The sequence below is a fragment of the Elaeis guineensis genome, chromosome 6, assembly GCF_000442705.2.
Source record: "Elaeis guineensis isolate ETL-2024a chromosome 6, EG11, whole genome shotgun sequence".
Lineage (NCBI taxonomy): Eukaryota > Viridiplantae > Streptophyta > Magnoliopsida > Arecales > Arecaceae > Elaeis > Elaeis guineensis.
The window spans coordinates 18441086-18458061 of NC_025998.2; the positions used below are offsets into that span (position 1 = coordinate 18441086).

Consider the following 16976-nt stretch of genomic DNA (forward strand, 5'->3'; position numbering starts at 1 on the left):
TTGGGAAAATACTTATCTACATGTTAAACTACGTCCAGGTGGATCTTATCAACTATTTAAACCTTGCGTGTAAATGCATAGTGTTGGATTTTTATGGTTATGTGCTTAGGTTTAGCCGTCTGGCTAGCGGGCTAAACTTTTTCTTGGACTGCCCGTACGCAGTGCAAAAGCTTTTCTTCTCAAGGGAATTGTAAATGCCTGAGAGGATCTAAATGTGTGAAGCGAGGGAAGGCGATCTAATTTGCCTGGTGACTGGCTGATTCCTCCTCCAATCAGATTTCGGGAGTGCCTTGCATTTGAGACACAATCTTTACCCCCTCCAAAGCTTTTAGTAAGATTAATTAAAACCGGAATAGTGCAGCAAAACCTGCCATGCGTGTCTTGCAGCGTTTCTGAATAAAACCAGCTCCCGAGTGATTAGTGACCATATAGGAAGGTCTGGGTGTCCGCCACATTTGTTGGGCCATACCTGACATCATGACTGGTAGCTGGTCACAGAGACGTTTTGAAAGAAAAATAAAAAACCTTCTTCTCCTCTGTCTCCGAAGTTTTTTTGGTGTTTTGGTGCTTCAAGGAACCCTCCAACAGGAGCGGGGTAGAGGAATCTTGTTGATTGATGGGGGGTTAGCCTAATTGAGCTTTGGTGATACTTTAGGAGTTCTAAGTTCTATGCTTTGCTTGTCGATGGGTGGCAAACCGTGATTAGTCCTCGGGGAGAACGAACGAAAACGACAGACAGCCATAAGTGGGACCTCCCTGGAAGATTTTTGACCTGTCACTGCCAATATCAAAGGATGGTGATGGTGTTCGAGTTTCCAGTCCACACCAACCTATCGTAACTCTAAGTGTTGGGCCCGGGTCGGCCAGTATGATAACCAACGTCAATTAACCCTTCTTTGAACAACGTCAACGTGCTTACAGGTGAGGCCGGTCGAAGGCTAGCGTCCTTTTCACGTTGAAAGCGCTCGCGCACACGGTGTCAAAGCGAGCCAGCCGCCCTGCCTTCTTCATTCTGATGGTTTTCTTTTTTTCCATTTGATTTACTGCCTACTACCACCACCACCGAGAGAAAGAAAGAGAAGAGGGTGAAGAAGAGCTCGAGAGAGAGAGATGTCCATGTCCGGATCCGGGGGGCCGTACGGGGAGGGGGAGGGAGCGTCGCTGGCAGCATCGTCGGGTCCGGACGCCAAAAAGCGGCGGGTGAGCTACTTCTACGAACCGAGCATCGGGGACTACTACTATGGGCAGGGCCACCCGATGAAGCCCCACCGCATCCGGATGGCCCACAACCTGGTCGTCCACTACTCCCTTCACCGCCTCATGGAGGTCTCCCGCCCCTTCCCCGCCTCCGCCGACGACATCCGCCGCTTCCACTCCGACGACTACGTCGATTTCCTCTCCACCCTCGCCTCCCCCGACCCCCGCCTCTTCAATCGCTTCAACGTCAGCGAGGACTCCCCTGTCTTCAACGGCCTCTTCCAGTTCTGCCAGGCCTCCGCCGGCGGTTCCATCGGCGCCGCCGTCAAGCTCAACCGCGGCGACGCAGACATCGCCATCAACTGGGCCGGCGGCCTCCACCACGCCAAGAAGTGCGAGGCCTCCGGCTTCTGCTATGTCAACGACATCGTCCTCGGCATCCTCGAGCTGCTCAAGTTCCACAAGGTCAGTCCTAGTCAGTGTTCTTGGTTATTTCTTTCTTTAACCACAAAATCTTTATATTATTTATAAATCCTGCTCCCTTCCCTATCTCAAAATTGTACTACTAGTTCTTCTAGCTAGCCATGGACGCGTTTTATATTTATTTTTTTTCGTTTTTCTAGGATTTATAATATGATTGTAGCGAGATGATTGCTGTCAAAGAAGACATGGTACCAGGGTTCTTAGGTAGATTGGTTTATGATTTTTTATCTCCAACACATCTTGTCAGGATGTATGTCTTCTGGCAAGAAATGATTTAGGTTTCTATTTTTGGTAAAACGGCTGGATCGTAGTTCTGTATGCAACACTTGATCTCGATCCACCAGTGTTGATCGTTATTTTGAACTGGTCGGCTACTTTTTACCTGAATTTGATTTTTGATCTGGGTACATTTGGAATATGGAAAGCGATAATTTTAGATCTACTGACGTTTCTGCAGATAATGATTGCTCTGATGTTCGGTCATATCTTCAGATTCTGAAATGGAATTGTATGTGAAATTGGAAACTGGGGATGGGTGGATGTCAGTTAGAGCAGTTAAATCATGGCGGAAACTTAAGTGTGGAGAAAACATGGAAAGACACTGAGAAGAAACTCATGGAAGACACTATCAAACTAGCTTAAATTGACATCTTCATAACTTTTTCCTGTTTTGCTTGAAAGTGTTCTTGTCACAATTGTTGATGCTATCATAGAGATAAAACATTCCTTGATATGGTTCCAGTGTAGTGGATTACAAACTTTTGATTAATGACTTTGACAAGGATGAAGTTTAGCTTGCAATTACAAATATGAAAGGGTAAATTGCCAGAAGGCTGGATGGGTTCCTTTTATAGATTTTTAATTAATGAAGAGCAAATGGTGGTTTACAAGAAAATTTTAGAGGGGTCCCCTGGGATGTGGCAGTCAGAGTGATTTTGACTAAGGATCTTGGATCATTATCTATTTTGACCAAGGATTTTGGATCATCGTTAGGAATAAAGGGCCTCCATCAAGAGGATCTTCTTTCACCCCTATTCAACATAAAAGTTGCTAAAGGAAATATTTTGATTAAGGATCCTGGATTATTATATATTTTTATATCTAGTTTGAAGGTGGCATTCCTGTCCTCTAGGGATCATGAAAATCATTTGTTTGTTTATCGTGAACTAAATTCACTATGATGAGTTTATATCATATTATTATTAGATTTACTAGATATGCAGGTGAGAAAGATTGTGGAAAATTAATTTATCCGACCTTTCAATCACTGTTTAGTTATCTATAGATTGGTGGACCCACTTAAGAATCTAGGATCTACTATTGTTCATCATACTTGATGGTATGAGAGAAAAACCTGATACTTGTTTCTTTGAATTAACGGGAAAAATTCTAAATTTCATGCTCACCTCTTCCATCGTTTGACTAAGCCCTGGTTCTTTTATGAACTTCATTCTAGTTAAGCTGACCTCTTTCTGGCTTTGGCAAAATGGGCCTAGAAGAGGTTTGGTAGTGAAGACGGGAACCTGAACATTTAAAGCAGGTTTCACTGGTTATAGATTAGTGTTTCACTAATCAGCAATTGCCAGAAGATCTACATTATGGGTGTTACATGATTGACAGGCATTTTTGATGAGTAAACTTGCAACATAATATGTATTATATGCCGTTGTACCATGTGGATAGATATAGTCAAACGACTCAAACCTTTTATCCTACTTAACATTATTGATATCGGATCTATAATAGGTCTAGTTAGTCAACGATATAGTAATCCCCACTCAAAACTGTGACATACTTATTTGTCCAGATAACATGACATCCAGTTTTTATTTGTCTGTTTTTTTGAACCCTGAACAAGGTTTGAAGATTTGGTTTCATCAGCTAGGCCTTCGAAGTTCTGATTTTGGTAGCTTTGCTATTAAAAAAAAAAAGTTTTGAACCAATAAAAGGCAATAAAAAAGCATAAGAAAAGAGAAGAAAAGTAACTGAACCCAAGAAAAGTTGTTATACCATTTTAGGGTATTTTGTGTTACATAGGATCTTTTTTGTATAATTTTGGTATGTGAGTAAAATTCATAAATATATTGCTAAATTGTACAGTGAACTCATTTCTCCATTTGTTCAAAAATTCATTAACATGGCAATTTGAAGCTTTCAGTTCCTAGTATATCAGTCTTTTTCTCCATCATTTTTGAGTATAATTCACAAACATATTGAAGCTGGCATTTCCTTCTCATATTTGTTGAGGTGATGTGGGTCTTTGACTATAAATGCATGTCCTTACAGAATGGTGTATTTATTTTACATAATAAACAAGACCTGTTATCATTGTAAATGATGATTTCTTGTATGTAGGTTTTCACATTAGTCTCTTTAAAATATTCATATAATTCAATATGTCCTTTATGTACATTTCATTTTCTTAATGCATAGTAAAGCACCTGTTGATACATAATATACATTTTCCAAATATATGAAAACTATGTGCTTTTTGCCCCTCCCTTCCTCTGCCTTATCTGAACCTTCCACAGTCTAGCTATCTCCACAGGTATTATTAGTTATTCTTATCTATGACCATATAAGTACAAATGGCATAACAATTGAAAAAGGGTTACATGAATTTCTTGTGAGAGTTATTTTTCACTTTATATCAGAGTTTTTTAGTGCTTGCTCATATTTGTCCATACAAACTACCTGAGTTTGTTCATTGTTTATATTATTACATCTTATTTTTGTGCCCTTGTTCTTTGATTTTTTAGGGTAAAATTTAGCCTTGTTTTTAACTGTTCAGTTGTTGGGCAGCGTGTGTTGTACGTGGACATTGATGTCCATCATGGAGATGGTGTTGAAGAGGCTTTTTTCACAACTGATAGAGTCATGACTGTTTCATTCCATAAATATGGGGACTTCTTTCCTGGGACGGGGCATATCAAGGACATTGGTTTTGGGCAAGGAAAGTACTATGCCCTGAATGTTCCGTTGAATGATGGAATGGATGATGATAGCTTCCGTGGACTATTTAGACCTGTAATCCAAAGGTAATGGAGGTTTATCAGCCTGATGCAGTTGTTCTCCAGTGTGGTGCAGATTCCTTGGCTGGAGATAGACTAGGCTGCTTCAACTTGTCAGTGAAGGGGCATTCAGATTGTCTACGATATCTCAGATCTTTTAATGTACCTCTTATGGTTTTGGGAGGTGGAGGTTATACTATGAGGAATGTTGCTCGCTGCTGGTGCTATGAGGTTTGTTGCATATATTTTGTAATCATGGAGCATCATTGTAATTTCAGATGGTTATAGAATGTTACATGTTACAATGGTGCAGACAGCAGTTGCAGTTGGTGTGGAACCAGATAATAAGTTGCCATATAATGAATATTATGAGTACTTTGGTCCTGACTATAATCTTCATATTGAACCACAAAACTTAGAGAATCGGAACTCTCCACAGGATCTTGACAGAATGAGGTAATTGTTAACCATGAGTTTATCTGATTATTTCGTTTATGTTTCATGATGTTGTCACATGAAATGTTTATTTATGATATGTAATAGCTGAATTCTTTTATTCAGTAGTTTATACACACACATATATGGTGTCTGAGACGATATGATATTTCTTGAATGTCATTAACAGTGCATCAAATTATATGCTGTGTTACATTTCGGTAGGTTCTCAAATTGGTTCACATTATGGTATTATGTACTACATTTTTGTGGTGAAAAAAAGTGGCAACAAATACTTTCTTGATCGAAAAGTTCTAAATGCATTAAAAATTGTGTGCTAATGAAAGATGCTTCTCAACATGTTGAACTTCAACTGCACTCTCTACTGGTTTTATGGAGAGCAGCATTTAGTTGCTTGAGCATCAGTGAGGTTTCTTGTTTTATATGAATGCTTTGTTTTCTTTTCACATGACTTTACACTGAAATTTATTATTTCCCTAGAATCAGAGTAGCCATGAACACTGGCCATCCCGTGACTGATTTTTTTTTTTCCATTCCTTTTTCCCTGCATTTACTTACTAGGAAACAGATATTTGTAATTTGAGATCTTGCTCCTTCTGTATTGACCAGTTTATAACATATTAGGGATGCTTTGTTGGAGCACCTTTCAAAGATACAGCATGTTCCGAGTGTACAATTTCAGGCCAGACCTCCAGATACAGAAACCCCTGAGGAGGTGAACCCTGCTGCAAGCAGTTTTACTTGAATCCTTTTAGCTTTATGTTTTTAAATGATTTTGTGTGACTCTAAGGACTTTATTTCATGTAGGAAGGTGAGGAAATGGATCGCAGGCCGCAAAGTCAACTATTGATTGGTGAATGTTATGATTCTGAACCAGAGGAGGCCAAAAGCCTCAACATGGACAGTCTACCATAAATAATATATCTGCAGTGCACTCTGACAATATGGTAACTTCAGCTTTTAATAAAACTTGAATTTAAACAAATCGGCAGTTGTGTTTTTTGTGCCATTCTCCCCTAAGCAGATTCATCGATGGAACTTTTAAATGTTTTCTTTTCCATCTTTATGTTAGCATTGATATTCAATATTAAGAAGTCAATATGTACTTACCCACGGCAATAATAAACTATCTGTGATTTTAAGCTACACTATAGTAATAGGATATTTTCTCTCTCATATTACTATGTGAGAACAATAGAACACAAGTGATATTCATACATACATTATGCACCAATAGACATCAGCATCTTCAACACCTTTTTTTTAACTTATGGCAGATTATAAACCAAGAGATTGCCATTAATACTAATAGGGCATGGTAGACTAAGAATGTTGCAGATGCTCTGTCCAGGAATAAAGTTGTTTGATCTTATGCTAGAATCACTATTCATTGTCAGGAGGTCATAGAAGTTTTGAAGGATTACTTGTTGATCTGATGGAAACAATCACAACGAAAGACATTCTACATATCCAATTTTTATAAGAGATGACCAGAGACCATGACACCATAATATGTGATCATGATATGGATTGGTGTCATTTTTATTGTAACAGCAAAGATATCATCGAGCCTCTGATTTGCAAAAAGTGATAAGCTTTAGAGTGATTTATTGAACCATCGAAGCAGCTGTAACTTTCTTGATCCACTTTCAAAATGAAGGGAACCTTATAAGCCACTACCATGAATTTGGTAATGCTGTATTGAACTGACAAAGTGGGTTTAACCAACCTGAGTTTCTTTCTACTGCTAGGGATCCTGCAGGAAGAGAATATCTTTTCTATATGTATTAATGAATGCCCTGGTATTGGTAGCTTGCCTTTAGTAATTGGAATCTTTTACCTGTGGCACCATTTCCCTTTTTCATGTTTTGCTTCTGCTCTTGCACCTGTTTCCTCCCATGTTTACCTTATCTAAAAATGAACAAGATTAATTAATCTTACTCCAATAAGAAGTGTGCTATCCAAGGTTTGCAGACTCAGTATTGGAACCTGTGCTGGCCAGCCGGCGATATGGGTTGGTACGGATCCATATCGGACCAGACCGGCGAGAACCGACATAGGTAAAGGAAGAGAACCGAGAGGAGGAAAAGAGAGAAAGAGAGAGATAGAGAGAGAGGGGAGAAGAAAGAAAAAGAGGGAGGGGAAGATGTCCACGCCTTCGGCTGTCCGCCGTGGCTGCTAAATGGCATACTCCACGCCTATGGCATCGCGGATGTGAAACAGTGGGCGATGCCTTTGTTTCATGAATTTCTTTTTTTAAAATCCGAAAAACGGTGAAGCCGGCAAATCCATTGTCGTCTTCATTGTTTTTAACTTTTTTTAAAAAAAATTCAAAATGTGAAGTCGGCAAATCTATTGCCGGCTTCACTATTCATTGGTTTTTTAACAAAATACAATAAAGGAATAGGAACGGTTGCCCCTGTTCCACGGCCGCGCTCCACCTGCATGGTTTCCGCTGCTTGGTGGCCATGGCGGCCAGCCGGCAAACTCCGACAGTGCCTCCGTTGGCTGCGCCTCCCTCTGATATGTCGCTCCCCTCTCTCTCTTTCTCGCTCGTTTAAAAGTCCTATTAGATGAGGCCAAGCGCGGAGGCTTCCGTGGCCCTCCGACGGCCGCAGTGGGCCACCGCCGGCCTCCGGTGACATCGTGTTCCCTCTTCCTCTCCTCCTCTCTCTCTCTTCCTCTCTTTCCCTCTCCTCCTTCAGTGTACCATTCTCCTTGATCGAATCGTCCCAGTTCTCCACTGGTCTGGCTCGGTACGGGGTGTATCGACCGATTCGGACCGGTACGAAATTCACTGGTGCTATCCATTATGTTATTATTTCTCTTCAGATTTTTATTGCATTTTCTAATACCATCTCAATTGTTTTCCTCACTTTTTCCTCCAATTCAACTTCGATGTCTTTCCTTTCTATGGCATATCTACTTCCACATGCATGTTGTTGCAACACAGTGTGTTTGGGCACTCATTGGCATTCAAAATCACAAACAGTTTTTGCCCTATTCGCATTGGTCTCTTAACTCCTCAAGAACAACTTGGTATTAAGTCCACCAATTCTGATTCTACTAGAGATGCCAACAACCATCTCTCCATCCTTTAGTATGATTGGTCTGAGATATTGAAACTGTTTTCACCTCATGGCTATGGTCTTTAATCACATTATTTTCATTTCTGTTCTGTTCCAGTAATTCTGTATATTTTCTATTAGTGTTAGACCCTTATCCCACAATATTCCTTTATAATTTCATTTTTGCATTCAAAATTATCGTTATCTCATCATTTGATTCTTTACTATCTGCAAATAACATACAAGTATGCCATCACTTTTTAATCAAGAATAGTAAGCTATCCTGGACATCATTCTTAATTCTTACTCTTTGTTTCATCACCATGTTTGGAGTTTCTCGACTTGTGACAATTACATCATGCTCCATCATACATGTGCATAAAATTTCAGTGAAACCTTTGTCTACATGTTTCTTCTTGAATGCCTATCAAATATCCTCATGGTGTATTCCATTATTTGCTTTCTCGAATTTGGCAGAGGATGGACATGAAAATGCATGATATGTGAAATAAAAGCAGGAATTTAGTGGTTAGTTTATCCAACGTAGAAATGGGACATGATGTTCTAGAAATCTTAAAAATCATAAGGGAAGCTGCAAATTGCCATTGATGACTTGCATAATACTGTCTTTAGCCATGTTGTTCAATGATTACCTAAAGCTTTTAGGCGACTATGTTATATTTCCCATGTGCTTTGCCCATTAGAATGCCTTACTGGGGTCCCTAAGAATTGTGCTTTTCAAGAGATGCATTTCCATCAACTGCAGAAGAGTCAAGGGAAGTTAATTGGTAATAACTAATGGTGCTGCAGTTGATTGATAATAATTAATAGTCTGAAAAACTTTGATTTGTTACTTCAGATAGCAGTTCTTGAATTATGCTGTCTGATTGCAGAAATCTCCTACAAGACTTGTACCCAATTCTGGGTTCTCATTCTCCTAGTACCTTAAATTGGTGCACTTATCTGGTGGCTAAACTTACTTCCAATACAAGGTGTAACTTAGTTTTTTTTCTCTCCACCTTTCTTGTTGTTCATTATGTTCAGATGGAGAAGAAACAATCAAATTATACATAGGAGATTTAGTTGAATAAAACTATCTTCTGGTTTTCTGCCCCTCAAACAAAATAGCAAAATGATTTAAGACAACTTGTTCAATGTTGCTCAGCAGTCGGAGAATATCTAGTTCATCTTTTGGTTTTTTTCAATCAGTTAAAATGACTTTAAACTCATGACCTCAAACTTTCTATGATCTTTTTGATGATCTCCAAATCCATGAAATGGCTTTTGTTTCTCCTAGAGGCAACTACATCAATGGGTTGGATCTGATACTGAGACCACAGCCTTCAAGCTCCCAAATTATCTGATACTCGGTTTATTAGCATGGCTTGAAGAGATGGCTCGTGTAAAAGGCATCATTTCCTCCCACAAACATGAATATTGTCTTAACAATGTAGTGGTGGAATTTCTGAAGAAATATAAAGAATTTTGACGTGGTGTTTATGATTTTTCCAATCAGGAAAAGATGGTTGTATTTATGACTAGTGAAGTCATCAGACTGCATGCCTTTTTATTAATGCATTTGATTGCTTAATAAATGATGAAATCTACCAAAAATTAAAATTTAACTTTACCGTGCTTGAAAGTAATGGCACCTTGCAGAACATTTTTGTTTAGCTCATTGGGCATGCGCTGTTATTTTGTGTTTGTAACCACTTGTCAGCCTTACAAAATATTGTATCATTTGCAAATTAGAGTTTGTTTTATTAAAAAAATATCTGCTGTCATTGATTTATGAGGCACTGGTTCTTTTGAGCTCTAAGATGTGGTTTTTATCTATTTAAAATTTAGACTTCAGCTTTAGTTTGAGGAGTAAAATTTTGTTCATAATGCAGGACCAACCATAAAAATTGGAAGCAGCTGAGCAAGCCAATTACCCTTTGTTAAGGATCTGCATCAAGATAGTACATGCACAAAGTCATTCACCTTGCCTTGGTGGACCTTGATGTATGAGGCATCATTACAATTGTACATTCATCTGTTCTGTTGTATCTGAAAGATGAAAGACTCGCTGACATTCATCCATAGGAAGCTGTCAACTCTTTTTGCAGGTGAGGAATGTATGTGGACAAACTGTTGTGCTATTGCATTTTGGAGACCCCCATCAAAATGAAAATAATAATAATAATAATAAAAAAAATTCATGCATGTTGTTGCGGCCAATCCTTCGTCGCCTGATCGTCGGGAACGAGCACCTGCAAAGGAAAGTCCACACTGACCGGAGATGCCTCCGGCGGGACCTCCGACGGTCAAGTCAGAGAGGAGACTAGGCAACAGTAGAGAGGAATCAGGGACTCAGCGATGGAGGGAGGGAGAGCCCCCTGTAAGCTGCTCTTACTTCGTTTTATAGTAGGAGGTGATATGGTCCCGCGTCGGTGATGTAAACAATTGAAAAGTTGTCAAATCGTCGGGGGTTGTCATGTCGTCGACGGGCTAACAGGTCTAGGAATTAATTCGCGTCTTTGGCAGGACAGCGCCTCAGGTTCCTGGCAGGATAGCGCCCCTGACGGTTGCATGGCCTGTCCTTGACAGGACTGCAGCCCATGCCGTTCGTTCGGTGTTTTTGAGAGGGGCCGACCGACTATATATATTGCTATCGGGATTTGGCTATCGGGCGGTGACTTGGGAGCACAGTCGGTGTCTAGAAGGGTCTGTAGAAGTCGGGCGTCGGTTGTCCAACCTGACAAGGAGTCGGCGATGTCCCACCCGACAGGGGTCAGCGATACAGGGTCGGCTTCGAGTGATCGGAGGCAGTGTTGGGCTGTTTGGCCGACACGCTCGGGCAGGGCATCATTGGCAGTTACTGTCGGTGTCGCCCATGGCCAGACGGGCAAAGTCAGTCGGTCCATCTTGAGGTCGGGTCGGCATCGGGATCCGTCGGTGAGTCGGCGTCAGGGTCAGTCGGTATATCAGTCGGTATATCTAAACAGTTGCCCCCCCACTTCTGAGCCTGATGTCACGTCAGCCCGCGTTTCCATGCGGGTGGGGCGTTGGGCGAAAGGAGTGGATCTTCATTGCGTCATGCCCTGATCCCGCTGATCTCACCAGTCGACGATTCGGACAAATCGATGTCCGACGATCCGGTGTCAGACGATCCGATGTCAGACATCTTCTGGAGAATGCAGACAGCCGTCTGGGGCTCCTTTGGGAGCGCAGACCGCCGTCAGGCATCCCATCGGGAACGTAGATCGCCGTCAGTGATTTAATTATGAGGTGCGATTTTTCCGCCACGTGTCGAGAGGTCGTTGGGTCGGAGTCGTTCGTGCGGATGAAGGCAACGTGGCCCGATCTGGGACGGATGCGTCGAATCGTCGGGTCGGAGGAGGGTTCAGATGCTGCCATGTGTCAATCATCCGAGAGGTCCTCGTCGGCGCGCCCTCATCCTGACCGTCGAGGGGCCTATATATATGGGGTCACTTGTATCCAAAACCTTACTTTTCATGGTTTTGCTGCAGAGACTTTGCCGAGCGGTCCCTGTCGTCCCAGGTAGCTGCTTCTGCTCCCATTTCTTGAAAAGTCCCTTTGAGACTTTTGTCTCCTTTCGCCTTCTCCTTGCTTCTTTTGGAATTCTCTCCCCTTCTTCTTCTCTATCTTTTCCTTCTTCCTAGTTCTGCGTCATGGCCAGGACTTCTCCTCGGGGAGCTCAGTCGGGAAATCCGACTGATGATCTTCGGTCGACCCCGGAGGTGGAGGCCTCTTCACTTTCGGGGCTGAATGTCGATCGGCTTCGGGATCAGTACTGTATCCCGGAGCAGTTCCGACTCTTCGCCCCTAGGGTCGGGGGACGGGTCAACAACCCACCCGCGGGCCAGGTGGCTCTATATGTCGAGGACCTCTGGACGGTCTTCGTCTCCCGATTTCAGAGTTTGTCCGGAACCTTTGGATTATTACGGACTTTGTCCGGCGCAACTGGCGCCGAACTCAGTTCGGTTAATAATCAGTTTTGCTCTGTTGTGTCAGCTTTTGCCGACTAACCCTCGAATCTCTCTCTTCCGGGCGTTCTTCGTCCTCCGACTCCACCTTAAAGTCCGAGGGTGGTGGCTCTTCAATCCCGGAAGGGTCTCTCTTTCATCACTGATCTTCCATCGTCCATTCATGGGTGGAAGAATCAGTTCTTCTTTGTTTCTTCTTCCTCTCCTTGGGGGTTTCCTTCCCGCTGGGGCGAGCCTCTGACTGGGCCGAACGAGAATAGCCGAGTGGAGGGGACGACTGGGAGGATTTCTACCGACTCAAGGACATGTCGGTACCGAAGCAGAGGGAGCTTGTTACCGAACAAGCCCTCTATGACGCTGGTCTGAGCCTGGTCCCCCGTCTAGGTACTGCCCGGTCCATCGGTTGTCTTTTCGCTTCTCGTTTGTCCCCGAACACGTACTGATTCTCTTATTGAAATTGTAGGTATGCTGCCGAGGATGAGACCGACAGACGTCGAGATCAGACAATATGCAGCGAGGAAGAGGCTGACATTTGAGGCCGGGCCCTCACGCCTGTCGAAAAGCCCCAGACGTTGACCCCGACCGCCACCGCATCGGCGGCCGATCATCGCGCTTTTGGCGCCGGCGGTGCCACCAAAGGAGCAGCCGGTGGAGGGAATGGCCGAAGGAGGTCGGCGGTTTCGCCGATGGAGGAGGCCCAGGGTATTGTTTGGGAGCTCGAACGTCTTCGTCGGCTCCCGTTGCTGCCTCGGGGGGAGCTCAATCAAGTTCGAGCTTCCCCTCCTTCCCCGATCTACGGGCCTGGGCGGTCGGTCAGGGGAAGGCTTCGATGGCCCCCGCAGACGATTCAAGGTCGGGGGGTCGCGCCACATTGTCTGGCGTCGGATCCCTGAGGGAGCGTCGGCCCTGGCCGACCATGACTTGGTCAGGAGATTATGCCAGGGGACCTCCTTCCGGCTGACATGGAGGTCCTGAAGACTCGGCGGGTGACCGAAATGCTGTCTTCCTTTTACCCGACCATGATCGGGGTAAGTTCTGTCTTGCCTCCTTTCTTCATTGTCGTCTTTATTATTCTATCTTTCTGACGGTCGGCTTCTGCTTGCAGTTGATTTACACCATGTCCGAATTAGAGGCCGGATACCGGAGGTTTGGGGACGTCCGGGCGGCCTGGAAGGACAAGACGGTGACCGTCGAAGCTGAGAAGGCGGTGTTGGTCGAGCAGCTGAAGCTGTCGACCGATCGGGAGGTGAGACTTGAGGATGAGATCTCTCGCCTCACTGACGCATTGGCTGCCTCGAGGGCCGAACTTAGGTCGGCCCTCGAGGAAGCAAAGCGCAAGGGTCGAGCCGCTCGCCGACGACGGCACGACCGGGATGGCATCGTCGCCGAACTCGAGGCCGAGCACGAGCAGCTCCGGATTAGCCTGGGGAATCTCGCCAAGGCTGAGGAGGACTTGTCAACCGCCCAAGCCGACGCTGACATAGCGAAGGCAGAGTCGGTGAAGGAGTTATTTGATCGGCGGAAGCGGAGACGAAGTTGGTGAAGGAGTCATTAGATCGGGCGAAAGCGGAGGCGAAGTCGGCGAAGGAGTCATTAGGTCGGGCGGTGGAGGACTTCCACGGCTCCGACAAATATCGGGAGGAGCTTCTGGAAAGCGGCTTCGTGTCGTACCGGGTGGGGTATGAAGACACTCGGGATGCAGTCCAGGCCTTATACCAGAGCTTGACCTCGACGGCATTGTCCCCCCAGGATCGGAGGACCAAGCCACAGAAGAGGTGGCCGACCCATCGTCGGGGGACCCTACTGCGGTGGAGGAAGCCGTCCCGGAGCAGGTCGCCGAAGGTGAGACGGCCCTGACCTCCGATCCAGCGCCGACCAGAGCGGACACACCGGCTGCCCCCGAGCTTCTCCGGTTGAAGAGGTCGACTCCGAAGAATAATCGGAGTTTCGTTGTTTTTGTTTTGGTTTATATACTTGTAATCGAGCTTCGGCCCAATTTTGTGGACTCGATGTATTTATGAGTGAAATCAAGAATTTTCAACTTTCTTCCCTTTGCGTATTAAGACGCATTCTGGACGTGTACTTCGTTGAAACGCTTCCCAAACGTAGAGTCGTAGACCCGACGTACCTTATTGGGTCGCTCGATAATATCCTGGTTCGTTAGCCGAGATAGTCGGCAGTGTGCGCCACGGAAAAGGCAAGGCGAGTTCTGATTATAGACCGGTCGTTCCGACGGTTGTAGGATGCGACCGTCGAAGGCGTGAGTCGAACGTCCGTCGCCCGGTCGTAAGTCGGGCGTGTTCATCGAGTCGAAGGTCAAAGTCGAGCGTACGTCGCCCGGACGTGAGTCGGGCGTGTTCGTCGAGTCGAAGGTCGAAGTCGAGTGTACGTCGTCCGGACGTGAGTCGGGCGTGTTCGTCGAGTCGAAGGTCGAAGTCGAGTGTATGTCGCCCGGACGTGAGTCGGGCATGTTCGTCGAGTCGAAGGTCGACCGACCTCCGGACATAGCCCGATGACTCGATCATTCCGTAGGGTCGAATGTCGTCCGATGCGTTCAGTCGGATGGCGTCCGACGCGTTCAGTCGGAAAAACGATGGCAAGTCGAGTTTTCATTACCCAGACTTGGTCGGGTACATACGTCATGGCGCGTGATAAACGGTGGCAAGCCGAATATCCTTCGATCGATCGTGACCTGGTCGGTAGGTCGCGAACGCGACACTGGTTGCGTTGGCGCTTGGCCTTTCTTGGTCGGGGCCAAGTCGGCAAGTTAGTCGATTGTTTTGCCCGAGAGTTTGACTGTAGAAGGAGTGTGACTCTCGTCGTTGTGGATATATCGGTCATCGTAAGTGTCCGATGTGTCGTTGGCGATCGGGCCGTTGATTCCCGATGAAACGTTGGGCCCAAATCGGGGCGTCGGGGCTTGTACTCCTGGCGAGCGCCGACCCACAGTTGAAGAGTCGAAATTTCGGACTCCGAAGTTTTGAAACTGAATTTGTATTCCGGACGAGGAGATACAGAGTTCACTGGTAGTATAACCTCAGATTGTCGGCATTCCAAATCCGAGGATGGCCGTTCCTTCTAGGGTCTCTAGTCGGTAGGCTCCCGGTCGGTAGGTGTCGGCTATCTTGTAGGGTCCTTCCCAGTTCGGGGACAACTTCCTCTGGTCCAGGGGCTTCGAGACTTCCGCCTTCCTCAAGATCAAGTCTCCGGGTCAAAAAAGCTTCGGCTTAACCCTGACATTGTAGTATCTGGCCACCTTTTATCGGTAGGAAGCCATACGGATCTGTGCCTCACGTCGGAGTTCGGGCAAGAGGTCTAAGTCGGCTCTCGACACTCGGAGTTGCCCGACTCACTATATTGCTTGACTCTGGTCGATGGTAGCCCGATCTCCAGCGGGATCATTGCTTCCGTTCCGTAAGCCAAGTTGAAGGGAGATTCTCTGGTTGGGACACGGGGCGTCGTTCGGTACGTCCATAGGACAGAGGGCAGTTCCTCAACCCAGAGGCCCCTGGCTTCATTCAGCCTGGTCTTCAGTCCGTGTAGAATGGTTCGGTTGGTCACTTCAACCTCGCCGTTGGACTGTGGATGCCCGACCGAGGTCAGCCTGTGCGCGATATGAAATCTCGCACAGAAGTCTCTGAAGTCCTGGTTGTCGAATTATCGTCCATTATCGGTGATAATGGTGTTCGGCAATCTGTACCTGAAGATGATGAATTTCTGGACGAAGTCTTCCATCTTCCGCTCGGTGATTTGCGTCAGAGGTTCGGCTTTCACCCACTTAGTAAAGTAGTTGATCGCGACGACTATGAACTTCCGTTGGCCGGACGCCGGAGGGAAAGGTCCAAGTATGTCGATTCCCCACTAGGCGAAGGGCCACGGGGCGACGACGGGAGTCAGCTGGCTGGCGGTCGGTGTTGTATGTTGGCATGCCTTTGGCATGGTTCGCACCTCCGAACCAACTCAGCCACGTCCTTCTTCATGATGGACCAGTAGTAACCCTGTCGTAGGATTTTGTAGGTCAAGATTTGCCCCCTAAGTGATTACCGCAGATCCCTTCATGCACTTCTCTGAGTGCATAGTCCGCGTCGGTTGGCCCCAGACACCTCAGCAAGGGAAGAGAGAACGACTTTTGTAGAGTCGGCCGTCCACCATCACATATTGGGAAGCTGCCCACCGGAGTCGTTTGGCTTCCGCGGGGTCTTCGGGGCTAGTTCCGTCGGTCAGGTACTGAACGATCGGATCCATCCAGCTCGACTCGATCGCCAGTTGTAACACCTCCTCAGTCTTGTCGATGCTTGGTTGCTCGAGACTTTCTACGAGTGTCCGGCCCAAAGTGCCGTAGTCGGATGTCGCGAGCCTGGAGAATGCGTCGGCCCGAGCGTTTTTCGCCCTAGGAATGTGGAAGATCTTGAAGTACTTGAAGGGCGCTACGAGATCTCTTACTTTCTGGTGATATTTGGTCATGGTCGGATCCCGCGCTTCGAATTTGCCTTTGACCTGCCCAACAATCAGTTGAGAGTCGGAGAAGACTTTGAGGCTTTCAACCCCGAGCTTCTGTGCCAACCCCAAGCCCGCGATGAGCGCCTCATATTCGGCTTGATTATTGGAGGTCTTGAAGTCGAATCGGAGGACGTGCTCGGCAACCACTCCCTCTGAGTTGGTGAGCAGGAACCCGGCCCGCTTCCTCGAGCGTTGGAAGCTCCATCGATGTGCAACACCCAGGTTGAATCGGGGTCATATTCGGAGGTCCCAACCTCTTCGGGGCTCCCCTC

At 45.8% G+C, this 16976-nt stretch overlaps 1 protein-coding gene across 1 annotated transcript; it reads left to right on the forward strand.

Moving 5' to 3' along the window:
* Window positions 1–239: 239 nt before the first annotated feature.
* On the forward strand, window positions 240–10361 carry LOC105047028 (histone deacetylase 6). Its single transcript, XM_010925806.4, is given in 7 exon segments — window positions 240–1662; window positions 4483–4711; window positions 4714–4922; window positions 5005–5147; window positions 5772–5862; window positions 5955–6094; window positions 10108–10361. Coding segments are annotated over 6 exon segments (1332 nt in total). The 5' UTR covers window positions 240–1110; the 3' UTR covers window positions 6063–6094; window positions 10108–10361.
* The last annotated feature ends 6615 nt before the right edge of the window (window positions 10362–16976 follow it).